Source organism: Protopterus annectens, chromosome 1.part1, assembly GCF_019279795.1.
Source record: "Protopterus annectens isolate FY-2018-M chromosome 1.part1, PAN1.0, whole genome shotgun sequence".
NCBI classification, from domain to species: Eukaryota; Metazoa; Chordata; order Ceratodontiformes; family Protopteridae; genus Protopterus; species Protopterus annectens.
The window spans coordinates 1,346,993,509-1,347,014,986 of record NC_056726.1 but is presented as its reverse complement, the minus strand read 5'-3'; the positions used below and the strand labels follow the sequence as shown (position 1 = coordinate 1,347,014,986).

Sequence of the window (21,478 nt, the reverse complement as noted above, 5' to 3'; positions counted from 1 at the left end):
TCTTGGACTAGCCCACCCAGCTCATTATTTAATGTATAATTAAAAACTAATAAATAAAATAGATGTCACAGTCCTGATCCTTATGCATGCCAATGACTACCCTGGCCTCAGCTAAGTTCACATAAGCTAGTTCCAGGCATTGTATGTACATACCAACAGCTGGGCAGCCAAGTTCTCCGGACTGTGCGGAATGCTCTGCGTTTGTGTTCAGTTAAGCCCACTGTTCCGCTGTTCCGATTTGTGCAGCCATTGCTCCGCTTAAGTGCTTTTATCCATATAATTTATACAACTACAGGTAAAACAAGTTTACTGGTTAAGTGCTTTTGTCTGTGTAAATATACAGATGAAAGCAAACTTGTTTTGGTACTTCATCCAGCACTGCGGCATGTATAATAGAGAGCTGTGTAGTTGAAAGGCTCACTTAATTTCAGCTCTAAGTTGAGGAGAAAGAGGAAACTAAGCCGTCTTGGAGGGGATGAAGGTTTTGAATTCAGAATGATAAAAAAAGGGTTCTGCTTTCTAAATAATTACAGCAAACAAATTGCTACAAATATTACTGCTTGCTGCATTCTAAGTACATGGAGCACTGAAGGAGTAGAAGTTCTTCAGTCGTGTTTAAACTGCGATACAGATGTTTAGTTTATATAATGACTGAATGCTGGTATTGCTCTACAGTCAGATCATTTGCTGCCCCATTGCCTCATCGTAGCTATGATCTAGGCATGAGTAAGTGGTTTGGCAATACAAGATTGTGCTATTTTTATGAAGTCAAAGTACAGCTTGTTAAAAGTTGCTCCTGAAGTTGTGGTTAGCTATAAAGGCTGAGATTGTTTCTTTGACAATAAGCTTTTTAAAACAGAATATATGGGACTACTCAGCCATGGGATAGAGTTGTGAATGGGGGTGTTGTCATTAAATCTTTGTGGAGAGAGATATGGGATGGAATTGAGTTTGCCAGAGTAGTAATAGTTTCTAATAGAAGGTTTCTGCAGGAAGATATAAATGTGGCTTTTTTTTGGCCCCAGTGGCTGGGTTAAAGGTCATGTGCTTTTGTGTCTGTGATCTGTCCAGTTAGCGGTTTTACTGTTTTCCAGAAGTATTTAGGAGAAGATGACTGCCTATTTTCTTTTATGTAGATGAGATTAGCAGAATTAATTGCAGTTCTGTTTTTTTCCTGAGACCGAGAAACATTAGGTGCAAGATTTCATTGCATTTTTTCCATTGTCTCCATGCCCTGTCTTTGTTCCCTAAATGTTAGTCTCATTTGTGGTCACTCTGCTGAGACTGTCTGCTATCACACTGGATTTCTCAGGGATGTGCATTGCTATCAGAAAGTGTTGGGAGGAGGTCGCCCACTGCCATTCTCTCAGGGCCTCCTGACAAAGGGGGTAAGACCTGGTTCCTCCTTGTTTGTTTATGTACCACTTAGACAAAGTGCACATGACTTTTATTTGCATGGAATTCTGGAAAGTACAGAGGGCTGTCAGCACAAAATAGTAGAAAGAGGACAGTATTTTAAAGGTGGTATTCATATTCCTATATATTTTGGTTGAAAGGCCATGGCCATGATCATCATGCAGTGCGAAAATATGGTGTTCCACATTTTGACCATTTGTCACATATTACAATAGTCTGTGTTCCATATTGGCCTCTTAGCAGGTTGAGACCTATGACCAACAGTTGAGCATGTGCCAAGCCTGTCAACATCTGTTCTAATCTCATGGTACATGTGATCTTCAGTTGCACTCATGCATTTTGGTCTTCATTCATTTAAATGTCTCCATGTGGTTGATATGATGTATATTAGCTCCATCATACATAGTTATAAGGATAAGTAACACACTGTGCTTGACAACAGTAGGTATCTGATGCTACATATATTCACTGTACTGTACCAGCATACCAGCTTGCATGGGTTTGACACACATTGCTTCTACATCCTGGTCTCCATGACCAGCACCACTCTTGTCTTACTCTACTATAGCCACTAATGGTTCATCTCTGTTCCTGTTGGGCCTTGCCCACATACAATACATTATTCATTATGACCACCTTTTCCAGATCCCATATGAAGGGTATTCATAATGCAGAACCCCTTGCTGCCTTTTGTCCCTTATTTCAACAGGGCAGGATGAGGACTGGTGCATGGTGGTGGTGTTTCTGCAACCACCATAACCTGCATAACAAGGACCATGCCCTAGAGGGAGACAGCATCATCTTGCAGTGCTTCTACTGTAAAGGGGACATTTTCATGTTGCCAGTGGTAATACAGTCCCCCCATAGGTCAGCAGTACCTGCAGCCATTACCTGGTTTGCTGTACTACCATTCATGGCATACAAGGAAATGCAGTAGTATAGGCAAGATATTTATCACCAAAAAACATACCACCAACCTACAGAAAGGTCTAAATGGTATTCAAGTCATGTGTGATGACTCGAACAATGTACTGCAAAGGATCCTTGACATATGACATGCAGTCACATGCACCATACCTGGCCAGATGTCATCAGCAGATACGTTCTGCCTTACAAAGTATCAATCATATAGCAAAATATAAATGTCAGGTCATGACATTGCCAACACCTTTTTTAGTACAGGTATAAATATATGAACTACAGACATAATACATTTTAACACATTTCTCTATGGCATTGAGGGCACCAAAATCAGTTTTGTTATTTGGAGCTTCTGCATTTCAGGTCATGGCCATCAGGCAAAACTAAAACTTCCTCTGTTTCATTTAACAGTGTGGGCTATGATCTACCACTGAAGCCAGTCTAAGCCACCTCTATATTCCTTGACACATTGTTATGCCTGGTCATGCATACAAGCATATAAATCTCAGGGACATATTATGAATTACCCTTTGAAACCAGCTGTGAAGGGGCGTAGGTTGAAGAGGCACACCTGATTGGAGAGAACATGCTGTAGCTTGGAACCCTTGGCTTCAAGTGGGTGTTGGCTTAAACCAACTTTCTGATTGGTTGCCACTTTACATATGAAGAGTGGACTATGGAGAACTTAATTAGATCTGAAGAAGGATACGTGTTGTTGATCTGAAAGTGGTTATCTGTTCTTTATACTTGTTTTAACTTTTTAATAAAGTTAGTTGCCTTATTTTACTCCTAATCTGGCCATGGTCATTGCATTGGTCTTCTACGTTATTTGTTTCCTGTTATAATACTATTCTTTAGTGGGCGTTTTCACTTTGCTGATTTTGTCATTTTGTTATTTTTTACTTATTTATTTATGTAGTTAACATTTATTGACAGGGAAAGTCTGACTAGAACAGAGCATATTTTTAGCAGAGGCCCGGGGTGAAATGCTCCAATGCATGTCTTTGGAATGTGGGAGGAAACCAGAGTACCCAGAGGAAACCCACGTGAACACAGATATGACATGCAGACTCAGCACACAAGACACCCCAGCCGAGAATTCAACTGGAGAATCTCTTGCTGTGAGGTGACATTGTTAACTGCTTCGCCACTGCCCTATTATTCAAACAAATTCCATTTATTTCTATGTAGTTTGCTGCTTCCCTTCTCTACAGATCCCACTTACATTTTTTTATCTCTTTTACTGTAGTCAGTATTTCAAATACGGCTGGATTTTGATTTCTATTTCCCAGTAATTGTTTATGGCAGCCAATATAATAACATTAATAAGGCCTTACTCTGTCTAGGCAATTCAGATCCTGTATTCCAGCTAAAAAAGCTAATTTCCTTAGTTACAGCCATTTGTTCCCCCAATATTTCTGACAGACCTCTCTGTAGGGAATTTTTAAAATCTGCCAGGTCAAGACACTCACAGAAAACATGCTCCTAGTTACCTCTTTCTTCCCCAGCACACCTCCATCATTTGCTATCTACTTGGCTGTATTTTGTTAATCACAATTTTGTTTTCAATGTGTTTGGATTCTCATTTTCAGGTCTTACACTTTGTAGGGCAGCCACCTATTTTGTACCTGCAAATAAGATGCGCAATCTATTGAATGCATTTTTCACCCTAGATCTCAAAGTCTGGCATTTACTGCCATTTCAAAAAAAATAAAAAAAAAGAGTATGGTGTCCTGGAAGATTTCAAATTAGCCCACCCACAGCATATAAAGCAAAAAAATTAAATTGTGTGTGTTGGCAGTACCCCTAAAATGTTATTCTAAATCAATAAACTTGTACCTCCTATTCATATGTGCCTGCTGGTCATATAACTTATGTATAAAAATATCATTAAAAGTATTAAAAGAAACAATAGCCCATACTTTTCCACTACCAGTCATCAGTACAAACTTAAACAGACTCCATATAAGATTACATTATATGTTTATCGAATAACAACTTGTTTGGCAGAATATGTTTACTGAGTTTTACCCTGAAATATAAAAGTAATTGAGTGTATGCATCATGTGATGGTTTGGTGCCTTGTTCTGGGTTATTTTCTCTGCCTTGCACCCATGAATGCTGGAATAGACTCTTAGTCTCCAACCTCCCTGGCATGGATTAAGCAGTTGATTGGATAATGAATGAATGCACATAAATAGATGTATTGATGTAACATGTTGAACATATCATTGTGCTTTTGTGTTGGTTTTCATGTGTGTGTTTGATTTGTTTTTAAGATTATATAATGTTCTATGTATACCATGTTGACACAATACTACTAAAGGTATCTCTTCATAAGCATATACTACATTTTTACGCATACAATTTCTAATGGAATGATGTTATCTATATAAAAGTCAGAAATTACAGTTATAACCAAGTCATTGTAATGGAATCTAAATACTACTTTCTAGCAAATGTAGATACATCTTGTTTTTTTTTAATCTCCATTTCAGGTCTGCATAATAAATACATTCTAAAAGAAAACTGAACATGTTGCATGTAACCAGATTCTAAAGTATATAGCAAAAATGTAAACTGTTATCTTGATGTACACTTAGCTCATGGAAAAAGTATCTGTATGGATCAGATTGTTTACTCTGTCAACAAGCAATAGATCAATCAATAATTATATTTTACCTCTTATCCAGTTATGTTAAACGTGTATTCGTAAAATATAAATGTATTCTTTTTTGACTAGAACACCCATGGTCATTATGGATCTGGACTAGTGATATAAAAAATGCTGGAACAGATGCCAATATACTTTTCCAGATCTATGGTGAGAAAGGAAAGTCTGATCAGTTACGGCTGGACAACAATTCAGACAACTTTGAAACTGGACAACTGGACAAATTCATGGTAAGTTTTAAAACAAAATATTTAGCTATCATGAATAATTTATAGGAACTGATATAAAGAATCGTAATGAGAAAAGGCTGCTGTGACTGGAATCCTTAGTAGCCCTCTTTATTTTGCATTTCCCCTGTACATTTCAACACGTATAATTCTTTTTAGTGTAGAACTGTGCATATAACCGACTGGCCAGCCATTTAGGTTTAAAGATATCCATCTAGGTGAACATTTGAACAAAACAGATGTCTTCATCTGATTTGAAATGTGCATGCATGTTGCACTTGTGAGAAGTATCTAGAAAGTGATACACACACATCATCAGAGTCAGCTAACTTGTGCTGGGATGGTGCCAGATGGCAAGAAGATTTTCTGCTTCCCCTGTTAACTTTAGGCAGAAGTGTGTGTTTGTCATAATGATTTAGTGTTACCTAACAGACAACTGAGTGGTTATCAAAGGGGGCTGGATGATTCCCAGCTACTGGAATACCAAGGAAAAAAATGAAACACGAAACAGACAGGAGACAACTAAAATGCTTAGGCTATTTTCTTTTTAACAGCATAAAGAACTTATACTTATTAATATCTTCATTGGTAGTAAAGCCCAAATAATCTACTTTAGTGGATATAGGATCTACTACAGCTTGTTAACCTATAGTAGTAAATGATAACCATATTTTCAGGTAATAAATAGTAAAAATGCTATTATATATAATAAAAAGACTAACCACAAGAGCTTAAAAATGAATAGATGAATTTGCAGACTGCATATGCACATGAATAAGAAAGTGCACATGGAAAAACAAAATAAAAAAAATCAGTTGGACATATGTGAATGTTTAAGGATAGCCTCTTCCTAATCTAGCTTCATACTTCTAACTACCTGTAGCTTACAGTGTACTGAACCCTTACAATCATAAGTCCATAAAATACTGGGCAGAAATTGCAGGGAGCTGGTCACCCCTGTGTCTTCCAAGCAAAGACAAGATATATCAAGGACTAATCTCAAACTATTTATACATATTTTAGGTAACATCTTGCATTATTTATTTATTTATTTATTTGACATTTGTTGACCAGGATAGTCCTACTGAGCTGTGTTATGCTCCACAGAAACCATCCCATCCTTTTTTCTTTTGCAGAAAGCATTACATAAGCTTGTTTTATGTGTATGCTTACCCACACTAAACGTAATTAAGCCAGTTCTGCAATCTCAAACTTTCTCAAGCATAAAGCATTTACATATTAAGGACTACTTACTTTTAAATGCACTTTAATTGCACTAAATGACTCTTGGCTTTTCCTGTCTCTACCCTTGTGTGGCTTAGTGATGCACAAATATTTTTAAGCCCTTTTCAAGAGACCACCAAACATGGTCATGTCTTTATATGTCCTTTTACATTGAAAATCCACTGAGTGACCTCTCAAATCTCTTGTATTAGAGGCACATGGGATAAATGACCCTTAAGAATATCAGGTGTTTCAGCTATATGGCAATTCTGAATGTGCATGATTTATTTCTTTTTAAGTCATTTCAATGGACAATTTCAGGCCAGTAAATGAAAACTGACAATGTGATGCATATACCTAGTATTATTAATGTTCATGGTAATAGAGTTTTTGAAAATATAGAGGACAACCTAAAACTTGCTATTTTATGGGAAAAAACATCATTTAATTAATGAATGTGAAACAAAAATGTCATTTATGTGGGCAGACAGGTCATAATGCAAAAAATTTAAATTAAAGTGTAAAAAATATGACAATGCAGGACATTCATGGTTAGAGTGAGAGACACAAGAAAATGAAAATAAGAAAGAAGCTTTAAAATGTCTGCCCACATAAATGAAATTTTTGTTTCACATTCATTAATTAAATGATCATTTTTTTCCAGAAATAGCAAGTTTTAGGTTGTCCTCTATATTTTCAAAAACTCTACAACAGAAGGAAGAAACTGATGTGGAATAAGATGAAGTCCCAAGACTGGAAAAACTCCCTTATCTGTCTCAAAAAAAAGTTGAGATCCCTCGTCAAATCCTCTAAAGCTAGGTATGAAAACAGAATTGCAGCAGATAGTAAAGACAACCACAAGGCCTTCTATAGTTATGTAAAGAATCTCCACGGCAATACCCAGATTTGCTCTGAGCTACTGCACAATGGTACCTCCTATAACGAGCCAACAGATATTGCCAGTATACTGGCTGACAGATTCAGTGGCAACTCTCTCCCCCCCCCCAAAGGACTAATAACAATACCAGTAGATTGCCAGGCACCCAGTATTACTGCTGCACATGTTAAAACAGCACTGTTCAAGGCCAAGAATATAGCTTCTATGAGACCTGACAATATCCCTGGTTGTGTTCTACATGAACTACAGAGTGAACTGGCACCTCACCTGTGTGCCCTGTTCAATCTCAGCCTCACCTCAGGTTTTATCCCTGCCAAATGCCGCACTGCTACAGTCATCCCTCTCCACAAAGAAGAAGTGACTACAGACCCTGGGATCTATCTCCCCATTAGCCTGACGAGTCTGCTATGCAACGCTACGGAGCGAATCATCATGGACCTAATAAACAAGGATATAGGGAATCTCCAAACTCTGGATCCCACATAGTTTGGTTTTGTGAAGGGTCGATCATGCCTGCTCAATTTGGTCGACTTCTTTGAGTCAGTCACCAGAGCTGTGGATGAAGGCAAGGTGGTTCATACAGCCTACCTTGATCTGGCCAGGGCTTTTGATACCATTCTCCACTCAGGAATCATAGAAAAACTCACTAAGCTTGGCATCACCCCCTGTATCACTAGATGTGTTGCAAACTGGCTCACAGATAGAACCCACAGTGTGAAAGTAGCTGACTCCAAGTCAGACTGCCGATTAGTCATGAGTGGAGTCCCACAGGGTTCAGTCATGGGTCCTGTCCTGTTTGGTATCTACTTTTCTGAAATCCAGGCCAACACGAAGGGACTCTGGGTGACAAAGTTCATGGACAATTGCAAGTTGGGAGCTATTATTAACTCCCCAAGTGATGTTGACATCCTACAGAATGGCCTCACTGTGACTAACGAATGGTGTCAAAACCATGGCCTTAAGCTCACTGCCAAAAATGTGTCATCATCCCCTTTGGGAAAAAGTCAATTCCCATTAATTACTACATTGGTGGTAGTCCACTGAACACAGAAGGTGTTATAAAAGATCTGGGAACACAGGTTGACAGCAACCTCTTTTATGATCACCACATTGCCATTGTGGTCAGAAAGTCCTTCTATGTGGCACATCTCATTACTAAGGGTTTTGCATCCAGGAAGAAAGAGGTCATTGTCTCCCTCTGCTCTTCCCTCATTAGGCCAATCATCAAGTACAATGCCCCATTTGGCATGTAACTCAATAGACACCTACAACAACTAGAAAGGCTTCAAAAGTACCTCATAATGAAGATCCCAGGCCTTAAACACTTGTCCTATATGGACAGACTAAAAAAAAACTCCAACTATTCTCTGTCTCATATCGCCTACTTAGAGGCGATCTCTGATTAACTTACAAAGCACTGTCTGACCCAGCTCTGTTAGAAAAGCTACATCTAAAGGAATCCTAATCACTCCACACCACATGCTCCAGAGACCTCAACCTCATTACCACAATGAACAGAACATGCTGGAGGGACAGGTTCATAACCCAGAGACTGCCCATGCTATTGAACAGATGTCCCATACATGTCAAGCAGAGCACCTCGCTGACGCTCTTCAAGAGAAATCTTGATGAGTGGATAGGAAACAGAAAATTCACCCTGGGGATCACTCCAGTGGCTCTACTCGACAGAGGCACTGAGAACTAAGGTCGAGTGGCACGATGCTAGGGTAATCCTATGGCTAGGCTTGCAAAGGCCCCAGGGCCATTAGCCTAGTACACACCTATGACGTTATACAAGAAAAATAAATAGAAGAGGATGCTGTACTGGAGGATATACCGCAATTGAAAAATGCAGAAGTTGCTTTTAAAATTAAAGAGAAAGATAAAGAAAAAAAAAAGAAATAGATGCGACAAGTGAAGGAGAGTCAGAGTGGCATATAGTGAAAGGCACAGAAAATTCAATAGGAAAGAGAGTGAGCGCGAGAAAAAGAAAGTTTAAAAAATATAATGGTAAGAGAAAATAAGAAAAGTAAAGGATAAATCATCTTTTATACAACTGTTCTCTAAAGCTGAAAATGTTAACTTTAAATGTGAACAATATAAAAATTATTAAGAGGAGAATTAATATTATATATTGGTATGCAGTTGTAGATGTTCAAATAATAGTGTTAGAAGACAGATTGTTAACGGAAGAGGAAAAAGTGCAAACAGAAAGGCTTTGGAATGGTTCCATTATTTCGAATATAGGTACAGAAACATATTCAGGTATATGTATATTGTGTAAACAGAATGTAAAAATATTAGATATAATGATAACAGAACTAGGGAAAATAACTGTAGCCAATCTGAGATGGAAAAAATGTATATATGTGACAAAAAAGAGAGAGAAATAATTTTTAAATGTATACTTAATTATGTTTTTGTGAATATGGATATAACAAAGGCATGTGACTTTAATCATAACCTAAGGAATAAAAAGATGGCCTGTCATGTTAAAATGGTTGCAGAAATTATGAGGAGTAGACAATTAAAATATAGGAGAATAAACACTGGACCTGTAAAAGGAATGAAATAAAGATAGAAACGGATTACTTTGTAATATCAGAAAGTTTAAAAATTACTCAAAAAGGAATAAAATATACTGGATTTTCTGATCATGTAGCTAAAAATTCATGAAAATGAGGAATATATTAAAATAGGAAAAGGAATAAAACTAATTGATGGAAAATAATTATATATAGGAGAGAGAAAAGAGCTTATAGAATTATGGAAACAACATATTAGTATGACACCTTTCTATGAAAATTAGACCATTTGGTGGATTCAATTTAAAAAGAAATCTAAAAAGATATGTTAGAATGTGTAGAAGAGAAGTGGAAAAGAGAAAAATGGAATGCAGAGTATTAAGTAAATAACTTTTTAATGGTTTACTAGAAAAGGATAGAATATATGAAAAAGAAAGAGAACTATATAAAAGAAATAAAAAAAAAATCTCAATGGCAACACTCAGATCTGCTCTGAGCTACAGCACTATGGCACTAAATATACAGAACCAACTGATATTGCCAACATCCTGGCAGATAGGTTCAGTGCTAACTTTACCCCCCTCTCACCCTCCAAAGGGCCCATCTTAATACTGGAAGAATGCAAAGCCCCTGTAATCACGGATGAACAAGTAAAGACCGCACTCTCAAAAGCCAAGAACACAGCATCCATGGGACCAGACAAAATCCCAGGCTGCGTACTGCATGAACTACAGAATGAACTGGCACCCCACCTAAGAACCATGTTCAGTCATAGCCTCACCTCAGGCTATGTGCCTTCTGAATGGCGCACAGTGACAGTTATCCCACTCCACAAAGGGGGTGCCACCATGGACCCTGGAAACCACCGCCCCATTAGCCTGATGACCCTGGTCTGCAAGGCCATGGAACATATCATCTTGGAGCTTACAAAGACATAGGTAACCTCCAAACCCTGGACTCTACTCAGTTTGGGCTTGTAAAAGGTAGATCATGTCTACTAAACCTGACTGACTTCTTTGAAGCAGTCACTAGAGCTGTAGATGAGGGCAAGGTAGTGCACACAGCCTATCTTGACCTCGTCAAGACCTTCAATACCATCCCCCACTCTGGAATTATAGATAAACTCACTAAACCGGGCATAAATCCCTATGTCACAAGATGGGTGGCCAACTGGCTCACTGACAGAACCCACACAGTAAAAGTAGCCGACTCCAAGTCCGACTTCTGACCAGTGACGAGTGGAGTACCACAGGGTTCGGTCCTGGGTCCTCTCCTGTTCTGTATCTACTTCTCTGAAGTGCAGGCCAGCACAGAAGGTCATTGGCTAACAAAGTTCACAGATGACTGCACACTGGGAGACATAATAGAATCACCTAATGATGTAGACATTCTACAAAAGGGCCTCACAGAGACAGATGCTTGGTGTCAAAGTCATGGCCTCATGCTCAGTGCCAAGAAGTGCATTGTCATCCTCTTTGAGAAAAACTCGGTACCCATGAACTAACACATAGGCGGTAGCTCACTAAAGACTGAAAGTGTGATAAGAGACCTCGGGACACAGGTGGACAGTAGTCTCTCCTTTGATATCCACATTGCCACAGTAGTCAGAAAATCCTTCTACGTGGCACACCTCATCACAAAAGGGTTTCCTCTAGAAAAAAGGAGGTCATTGTTCCTCTCTACTCATTCCTCATCAGACCCATTATAGAGTACAATGCCCCGTTTGGCATGTCACTCACAAAACACCTACAACCATTGGAAAGGCCACAGAAATACTTCACTAAGAGGATTACTGGCCTCAAACAGATGCCATAAGCAGACTGTCTCAAAAAACTCCAGCTCTACTCCATTGCATATCGCCTACTCAGAGACGATCTCTACCTAATATACAAAGCTATGTCAAACTCAGAACTGTTGGACATGCTCACTTAAAGAAATCCCAATCTCTCTGAACCACATGCTCCAGGGACCTAAACCTTGTCACCACAATAAACAGAACATGCTGGAGGGATAGATTCCTGTCCCAGAGACTTCCCATACTCTGGAACAAGCTACCCATTCATGCCAAGCAAAGCTCCTCATTGGCCCTCTTTAAGAAAAATCTTGACAACTGTATGGGATATAGAAAACTCACCCCGGGGATCACTTCTATGGCACTGCTTGACAGGGGCACAAGAAAATAATTTTCTTGGGTGGCGAAAGCCAGGGTACCTTTTTGGCTATGCGTATATATAGGCCCCAGGGCTTATAGCCTAGTACCTACCTATGAACCTAAATAATTTATTATATAAGCAAAAATATTGCTTACAAGTAAATAAAGAGGAAGTAGCACCATATTTACTTAAAATAATAAAATAAAGAAATAATAAGAGCATTAAAAATAAAGGAGGGAAACAAGTTAAGAAGCAAGAAGGAATAGATTAAATAATTAAGAGCTAGGTATTACATTTATATGACAAAAGAGAGTGGACATAAATCTCTCACCATTATACATGTGTTCTAATAAAGAAGACAATGAATATTCAGAGAAAAAATAAACATAAATGAGCTGAATGAGATTATGAAAGGTATTAACATAAATTCAGCATGGGATTAGATGGGACTGAATATAATATGTTTAAAGACATGGAAGACTGGCAAAAATTGTATTTATACAAGTTATGAATAAATGGGCGGAAACAGGGATTATGTACAAGGAAATTTATACAGGGTTTTAAAATTGATGTTTAAGAAAGGAAATAAAGATGAGATAAAAAATTGGAGACCTGTAACATTAAATAAAATGGACTACAAAACTTTTATGAGAACTAAAAGGGTACAATGTAAAATGGAAAGCTTATATGCTCAGAATTTGTTTGGAAGAAAAGGAAAGGGAAGTCAGGATTTGTTGTGGTTAATGAGAGAAGTAATTGATGACATTATTAATAAAAAAGTAGAAGTAAAGGTTATGATAGGTGATGAAATTAAGGCATATGATAATATTCAATATGAGACATTATGGAGAATTTTGCAGGTATATAACATAAGTGACATAGCACTAAGAAAAATGAAGTCAGGGAAAGCAGCAGGCTCAGATGAGGTCACAGCAGATATGATAAAGATGCGGTTTACCACCGTATAACTGACGGACGGATGGTCGCGCCCTGATGACCGAAAAGAGTGTGGCAAATATGCACATTACCAAATGCAACTGTATCGAATCGCAAACCCGCACCCCCTTTGTGACTCATGTTAGTACTCATTTTGGATGTAAAGCGGTTGGAAATGTCACATTTGGTGGTTTTGCGACATTCCAGCAGTTCGACATGCAAAAATTCGGTTATCGGAATCGATCATTGTTGGGTTCGATTGCCGTGTGTTCGGTTATGCGGTGGTAAACTAAATATGCTGAGTGAGGTAGGGAAGAAATGGCTCCTTAGGGTACCCATAGCAGTCTGGAGAAAAAGGCATATCACAGATGAATGGAGAATACGCATAGTCATGCCAGTGTACTAGATCAAAGGGGACATCCACAAGTGTGGGCAGTACAGAGGAATCAAACTGCTATCACATTGCATGAAAGTTCTAGAGACGGTGATTGATAAATGGATATGCAGAGTAATAGAATGTAAGATGGGAGATGAGCAGTTCAGATTTAGATCGGGATGCAGCACAACTGACCCAATGTTTGCAGTGAGACAGATAGTTGATAAGTAGCTAGAGATGAGGAAAGGGTCCAAATGGGCATTCCTATACTTGGAGAAAGCATATGACAAGGTCCCAAGAAAGATGATCTGGGCAATATTGTTGTAGTTCGAAGTCCCAGAAACATTGGTAGAATTAGTGTAGGCTATGTACAAGGACCCAATGACTCAAGTACAAACAGTATTCAGCCTCACAGACAGGTTCCCAGTAGGAGTGGGTGTACACCAGGCTGCAACTCTGAGCCCACTGCTGTTCATGCTGTTGATGGACTACATTAGCAAACAGGTTTGAGGGGACAGATCAACAAAGCTGCTGTATGCAGTTAATGTGGCATTACAGGCAGACTCTGGGTAAGAACTCCAGCAAAGTATAGAGAGCAATGCAATGCAAAACTGAAGGCACATGAGATGAAACTAAACACAGATAAGACAGTGGTAATGGCAGCAAACTGGGGAAATCAGAAGAAGCTGAGAACTGAGATATAAGGGAAGATAGTAGAACAGGTAAATAGCTTCAAGTATCTGGGAGGGGTGGTTGAAGAGAAGGGAAGTCTGAATGAAGAGGTCAAAGCTAGAATCAGCGGGCTGCAGCCAACTGGCATAGAGTGTCAGGTGTAGTTTATGACAGAAGAATGCCAAAGAAGCTGAAAAGTAAGGTGTATAAGACAGTGGTGTGACAAGTACTATTGTATGTTACAGAAACCTTGGCAGTAAAGGCAGACCATATGAAGAAGCTAGAAGTGATGGGAATGAAGTGCCTGAGAAGGGTGGTAGGATGCAATCTGTGGGACAGATGAAAAAATGAGGACATAAGAGCAGAAGCCAACGTAGCTTCAATTGCGGACAAGATCAAACAGAACAGATTACGGTGGTTTGGACATGTACAGAAAAAACAGAAGACAATCTGGTTGAAGAAGATTTGAGACAGACAGGAAGAAGGTAAGAGGAAATGATGTCCACCAAAGAGGTGGATGGATTGTGTGAAAGAAGATCTGCAACAGTCAGGCATGAGTGTCGAAGAAGGCAGGAGTGTGGCATTGAATCGAGAGAGATGGGAACAATTAACACAATTCCCTGACCCCATATAGAAAATGGGAAAGGGGGGGATTCTGCTGATGATAACATAAATGACAAAACATTACATATTATTAAATCAATATATGAAAAAATGTCATATTAAACATAAATGGTTGGATTGGGGAAGATGTGAAAACAGAGTGTGGAATAAAACAAGGATGTCCAGCCAGCAGTGTAATATTTGATTAGTCATGAATGTAGTAGTTAAGGAAATAAATAAAATGACAAGTAATGGAGGATATAAAATGATGAAGGATGTACAACTACCAATAATGCATACTTATGCTGATGATATTGTAATAATTGCTAAAAATAAATTATGGATGGAAAAAATAAATGAAAAATTAAGTATAATATTAAAGAAATTTGGTTTAAGTATAAATAAAGAGAAAAGTAAAGGATTTGGTTATGAAGTTATAATAGGAGGTATAGAATATAATGAAAAGTATGTAGATATATTGGGTATAGTATTTGGTAGAAATTAATATAAACATGAGCAATGGGACAAAATTATTAACGGCATCAAAGACATGATCGCTTTCTGGAAAACATAGATTTTCATATAGAAAGAAAGCACTTTTGATAAACACTATAATATTTGGTAAAATAGCTTATGTGGCAAACATTTACATAATACCGGTGAAGTATGAAAAGAAATTATGATGATAATATTTTCATTCATCTGGGGATCGAGACTGAACCCTATAAAGAGAAGAATTTTATATATGAACGAAGACAGGAGGGCTGGGATTGATAAACACAATTGTATATGCAGCTTCTTTATATATGTATAAATATGTATAAAGGATTACAAGGAGATATAAAAGGTAATAACATTTTGAAAGAGACAGTAATATATGATAAATACAAGGCACTTTGGGAAGGAATGGGAATGAAAAAAAGAAGTAAACGTGTTACTAATGAAGAAATGAAAGGCTTTAATAGTAAAATTGTATCACGGAAACTAAAAAGAATATAATAGAAAAGAACAGAAAGGAATTATGTTAATATTATGACATCTTTTTATTTTGTTGATCCATGCAAAGAGTTAGAAATATGTTAGAAAAAAAGCAATAATGATGAGATATACAAATTATAAAAAAATTAAAGAATGTAATGATTTTTTGTGGAGGTTGTCCTTGGGTAAATTACCAGTAAAAACAAATAAGGCATACAACAGTAAACAGGACAGAATATGTCATAAGTGTAAAGAGTTTGAATCTACAGAATTTGTATTTTTAAAATGTGAAAGAATTCAGGAGTTGTGGAAAGAAGTATGTAAACGTGATTTGGTTAAAGGTTACTTGAAATTTGAAATGTTAAATATGGACATGATAGAGTATGGTTATTATGGAACAGGATCTCAAGAAAAGGCAAAGAAAATGGATAGACTCATATTGGACAATATGGAACAAGAGACTTAATGAGATCAAATATAATGTAAAATGGACATGGGCAAAAATATTGGAGAAAATATGGTTTTGGTTGTGGGTAAAAGGGTGGGGAGCAATACTTTAAAAGAAGTTGATGATGTATCGAGTGCTGTTGTTTATGTAAACAATGTGAATATGTAAATATGTAAATAATATGAAATGTATGAATGTTTACAAATAAAAAAACTCTACTTTTTGGAGAAGAGAAGGTGAAGCACTCTTTGGAACTGCTAGATAGCACTAGAGGACTGCTACTGCAGTTCCATTAAATCCAAGATGGAGGAGTTTGCTGCAAAGATGATTTGAATTAAAAAAAAAATCCAGGGGTGCATTTAGCATCTATGCATTCATTTTTGGTAATGAAACAGGTAAAAGAAAGACAAAAATAAATTAAGATGCTAAATGAAAAATATAAAAATGTATGTGAATTAAAAAAAAAACAAGGAAAAGAAAAGAAAAGAAAAAAAGATGGATGGAAGCACAGATGGCTAACCCCCAGGACACCCTTAAGAACCATGACTGGCCCAAGCAACACTGGAGCAATTGCTGGTAGACCCAACATGGACGTAAGGCACTGGAGGGCTGGGCTGGTATAAATGAGGTCAAAGAGGACCAAAAAATATATATTAAATCAAAAGAAAGCAAAACTGCTCTTATACTCACCTGTTGCATGCAATTTGTGCCACAATACTGCAGCTTATTCACAAAATTTGGAATTGTGTTTTACCTCATTCTTATTCCATTCTATCTCTCAGTACTACTGTTTTCTGATTTGTTCTTTATCTGTTGCTCTGATATCTATCACAAGATTATATGATTGAAAATACTGTTTTCTTTTTCAGATGCTGGTTCGGGCTCTTCTCTTGATAATTTTATTCAAGTTTGTTCGCTACTCTGTGTTTTCTTTCACTTTAGAAATCCTTATTCTCTCCTTTTTCTTGTTCCACCATCCTATGCTGCATTTAACATTTTTATACAGTCTTGCCACAGTTTAACTGTCTTCATCATCTATACTTTGCTTTTGTTCCTTTTGGTTTCCTAAAGTATCACTGGAAACTGCTTATTTGCTTTCTGCAGTACTTGCTTCCTCTTGATGCTTCATTTGCACATGTGAAATATGACATTGCAGTCATTCTGCACGTGTGCCTGCAGGCATCATATTTTCACTGTACTTTATTGTAACTGCACATTGGTCTTTGTAGGGTATTTGGTGTTCTTTGTCCATTTCATAAATTTCAGATATGAATGGGAATGTGACTTTGTTTGGAACATTTTTTATGGGTGATAATGTTTTAAATAAAGCTTAAGTGGAATATTGTCAAGGTACCCACACAAAGAGAATGCAGTGTTTAAACAATTCAGAATGTATCAGGTTATTTTCCTTTTTTATTTTGTATCCAGATTGAACTTCCCGATTTAGGAAGATTGTACAAGGTCAGGATTTGGCATGAGAAGAGAAGCCCTTTTGCTGGCTGGCATCTAGACAAGGTAAGTTTATAGGGAAAAAATGATGATGTGATGTTAGTAACATCCTTTGGAATTTGCCACAGACATATGTTTTGTGTAAGTGTATATCTTTGTTACATTCTTTGTACTAGATTGCATTTTGCCATCTCCTTTGGCTGTGCATGTCCCTGAAAACTGCCTTTGAGCAAAAGCAGTAATAAATATAAATATAAACATTAGTAGATATGTTATTAAATGTCAATACTGGTCACTCAGCTGATGGCACACTCAACCTTTTGAGACTGTAACAATCACAAGACAGTGGGTTCTATTCCCATATCAGGTGTTTGGATTTATGTTGTAGTACTGTTACTACAGTGCAGTATTACGTGGTACTCTTCACTCATGAGGAGCTTTTCTTTGAATAAAATTATAAACAGTTCATAGCAACCTCAGCTGGTGCTAGCCCAGGTAGCTGTCAAATATCCCGTAATACTGAAAAAAGTAGGGGTTGCTTTATTAAAAATGTCAGTTGTACTAAATCAAGTAATCCTATTTTCATTATATAGTTCAAGGAACAAATCTTAGACAAGTTGGTATGCATCTATAAATAACATTATTTATTTGCTCTATTCCTGAAATTAAATGATTACTTTTTCATCTTTTTAATGTTGAAACAGTTTTCTACCTTCTGTACTTGTCTCTATTTCCTTCGTATTACCCTCATTTTTTTAAATAATTATTTTTATACTCTTAGTTTGTGGTTCATAGGCCACACACAGGATGTGGAAGGCTCGAAGACATTGACTAATAACCTAAATAGGACAGTACACAGCACACACTAATGTGTACATGTTCTTTTAAACTGCTTTATTAAATTAATACTTGTGATATAGGCAAATTTACATTCATACAAAAGTAATCAAACTGTATTAACAAATTTACATTAACAGACATTATACTTCACATATATTGCTATATATCATATAACTGAAGCAACATTACATAAATTATTTGATTCCTGACCCTTCTTTTTAAACAAGAAACAGCCTTATTAAACCATCACTTACTGCATACGTAATCTTGCATTTATATACATGAAAACAAACCACACCGACAAAATCCTAGTTGCCAGCATTTTATATCACAAACTATACTGACACACTCCCAGTTGCAAACATTATACATCACTTATAATCTACCAAATTTTTTTCTGTCAGACATTGCATAGCTCATTTAAGTCTTGCCTTCTTTTAAACCTCATTAATCCCCTGTATGTATTGTTCCCACAATTCCCATTTTCCTATGTAGTTTGCTCCTTCCCTTTTCTAAAGATCTCAATTCCAGTTGTTTTATCTCTGTAACTACATTCACTACTTCTCGTATGGTTGGTTTAGATTCTGATTTCCATTTTCTAGTACTTGCTTATTTGACAGCCACCATAAATCGACACAGTAAGGTCTTACCATGTCTAAGCAATTCCGATTCTGTATCATAGATCAGAAAAATCATCTCTCTCATCACACCAATCTGCCCACCCAGCATCTCCGACAGTGCATCCCACAGGGAATCCTTAAAGTCCACCAACTCACCAGACTCACAGAAATATTTTCCCAGTTACCTCTTTCTTCCCTGTCATACCTCCAACATTTGCTGTCTACCTGAGGAAAAATTCTCTATCTACTTGAGGTATAAATACCTATGTAAACATTCCCAACCAAAAATCTTAAATCTTCTAGATATTGTTGCATATTTGGGAGACATACACATATCCTCCCATTGGTTCTTTGTGAATTGCTTATCCAGTCTCTCTTCTCAATCCTTTCTAACTTCCTCTTTTTAATTCTCATAGTTATCATGCAATATTTTATATGCTCTACTAATTATTCCTTTTTTAATGGTAGCTTCTGGTCTAGATTCTACTAAAACCTCTACCAGTGGTGGTCTTTTGTTTAGAATCCCCCTATTTCTTTCTCTTTGCCTATACTCTGATAGCAAACCTTGCTAGGGAAGACAATATCTAACTGGTAGTCCAAATACATTCTTGACATCTTCCCATTCTATCATCTTTACCTCTCTAGTTATTTGATCCCAATAACTTGTTTCCTTTGTCAGTTTTCTCCAGAAAATTCCAGCCAACTCTTGTCTATTGTCTACTAATGACTGCATGTTGACATATAAATGAGATGTCCCCTGCAAATGAGCTAACCTGAATGTGCAAATGAAGGAACCCAAAATGACAGAGAAATGCACAGACATGTAAAAACTAGACATTATATGGCCTTCTTTATCTATTTTGAATGCTAACATTTGTGCTATAAATAATGTGAACTGTGTTAAGAACAATAACAGTGGTATCACAGCAACATGTGTTAGCAGCCATTATAAATGCTAGTGCTTACAATTTTGCATGCTGTTGGTGCCCATAGCCATGGAAGAATACAGGCAGCACGTGACTTACCGGTGCTTGACAGGCCAACAGGTAGTGGATCATTTCCAAGTAAAAATGGATACTGTTAGAGACCTAACTGGACTGTATCACCCACAGGCATAACCAAGTTGTATGAGAGGTATGCCTATTCTTGTGGATACAAAGGTATGTGCATCATTAACAATCTTAGGTACACGCACCTTCCATTGATTTACAAGGAACATATTAAGGATATAACAGGCATCAGCCATAAGAATGTCAAACCAGTTCCTCATCATTATTCTATAACCTATGGAAGAGTATAGTTGGTTTCTCAGGACACAGGAGAAGAGAACCAACCACCATTCAGACCATCACTGAAACAGCTCATTCCACTAGCTACCTGGGTGTTGTACATTACATCCGTATTGCTGTCAAGTTCCTATCTGCTCCAGATGATTAGAAGTATATAAAGATGGAGGGCTTCCACATTCTGAACTGCCATATGGTCTGTAATATCCATGGCACTTGTTTATAATGTATCTGTGTGCCACCCAGTCAGCATGCACAATTTTAAATATATGGAAGAAATCCAACTTATACTTCCCACACTGTCACCTGGTTTGTAGGAGCATATACCTGCCAGATAGAGTGGCCTATGCACACACATGCAATATGTTTAATATGTTGCTTGTTGGATGCTACAGGAAATGCCAAATATGTTCTAAAGCTCTGGTTAGTGACCCCCATATGTAACTCTCAGACCATACCAGAAATGTCATATAATACAGCCCATGCTGAAGCATATATTTTGACAACTAAAGGGATGATTCCACTGTCTGGATACCTCTGAAAGGATACTACCAGTGCAGTCCTGATGTCATCAACATGGTACTGCTTAAATAAATGGAGCAGCATATGAACATCATGACAGGAGCTCCCACACAAGTCACGACAACACTATATGGGCAGGGTGAAGAGTCGTGGAATGAACATGAAGTAGCACATACATGCACAATACATTTCAGCACTAGCAGAGCAGTTGCATTTGGTCCACAACTATGTGGCAAGACACAGACAAAACAGAATAGAATGTTGCATGCCAGTATCACACTAAGGGTATGCACAGCAATGCATTTTCTAGGCACATTGTGCATCAAATATCACTTTACCCTCACATATTGAGGAATGAGAAGGGCACAGTTGTCAACACTTATGCAGGTATAGAGGGATACAGTGAAATGTGACTACTACACAGTACTGTTAAATAGTGTCAGAAGAGAGGAATACAGTAGCCATGTACTTTGGGTTGTTGTAGGTGGTCAGGGATCATAATCTCTAATGGTGTGTTCGAGCTGCCACATTGTGACTGTTGGTACTGTCCAGGAGTGGCTCATGCTATAGGACTGCAGAACTGCAGCACCCTCAACTGTAAAATACAAAGAAAAGAAAACGAGCTATAAACAAACATGAGTCCCAGAACTTCAAACATGCGTGCTCGCAGCATTTCCTGATATCTGGACTGCTAGTGAACCAGTCTGGAG

The 21,478-nt window shown here is 37.6% G+C and overlaps 1 protein-coding gene across 3 annotated transcripts in view; it reads left to right on the top strand.

Annotated features, from left to right (window-relative positions):
• The window catches only part of LOXHD1 (lipoxygenase homology PLAT domains 1), a 2,432,812-nt gene that overhangs the window by 769,167 nt on the left and 1,642,167 nt on the right, over positions 1 to 21,478 (top strand). For all 3 annotated transcript variants that reach the window (XM_044082024.1, XM_044082018.1, XM_044082011.1), the window contains 2 exons: positions 5,081 to 5,241; positions 17,480 to 17,566. In XM_044082024.1, the coding sequence (XP_043937959.1) occupies positions 5,081 to 5,241; positions 17,480 to 17,566 (248 nt within the window). The remainder of the gene's footprint in view (positions 1 to 5,080; positions 5,242 to 17,479; positions 17,567 to 21,478) is intronic.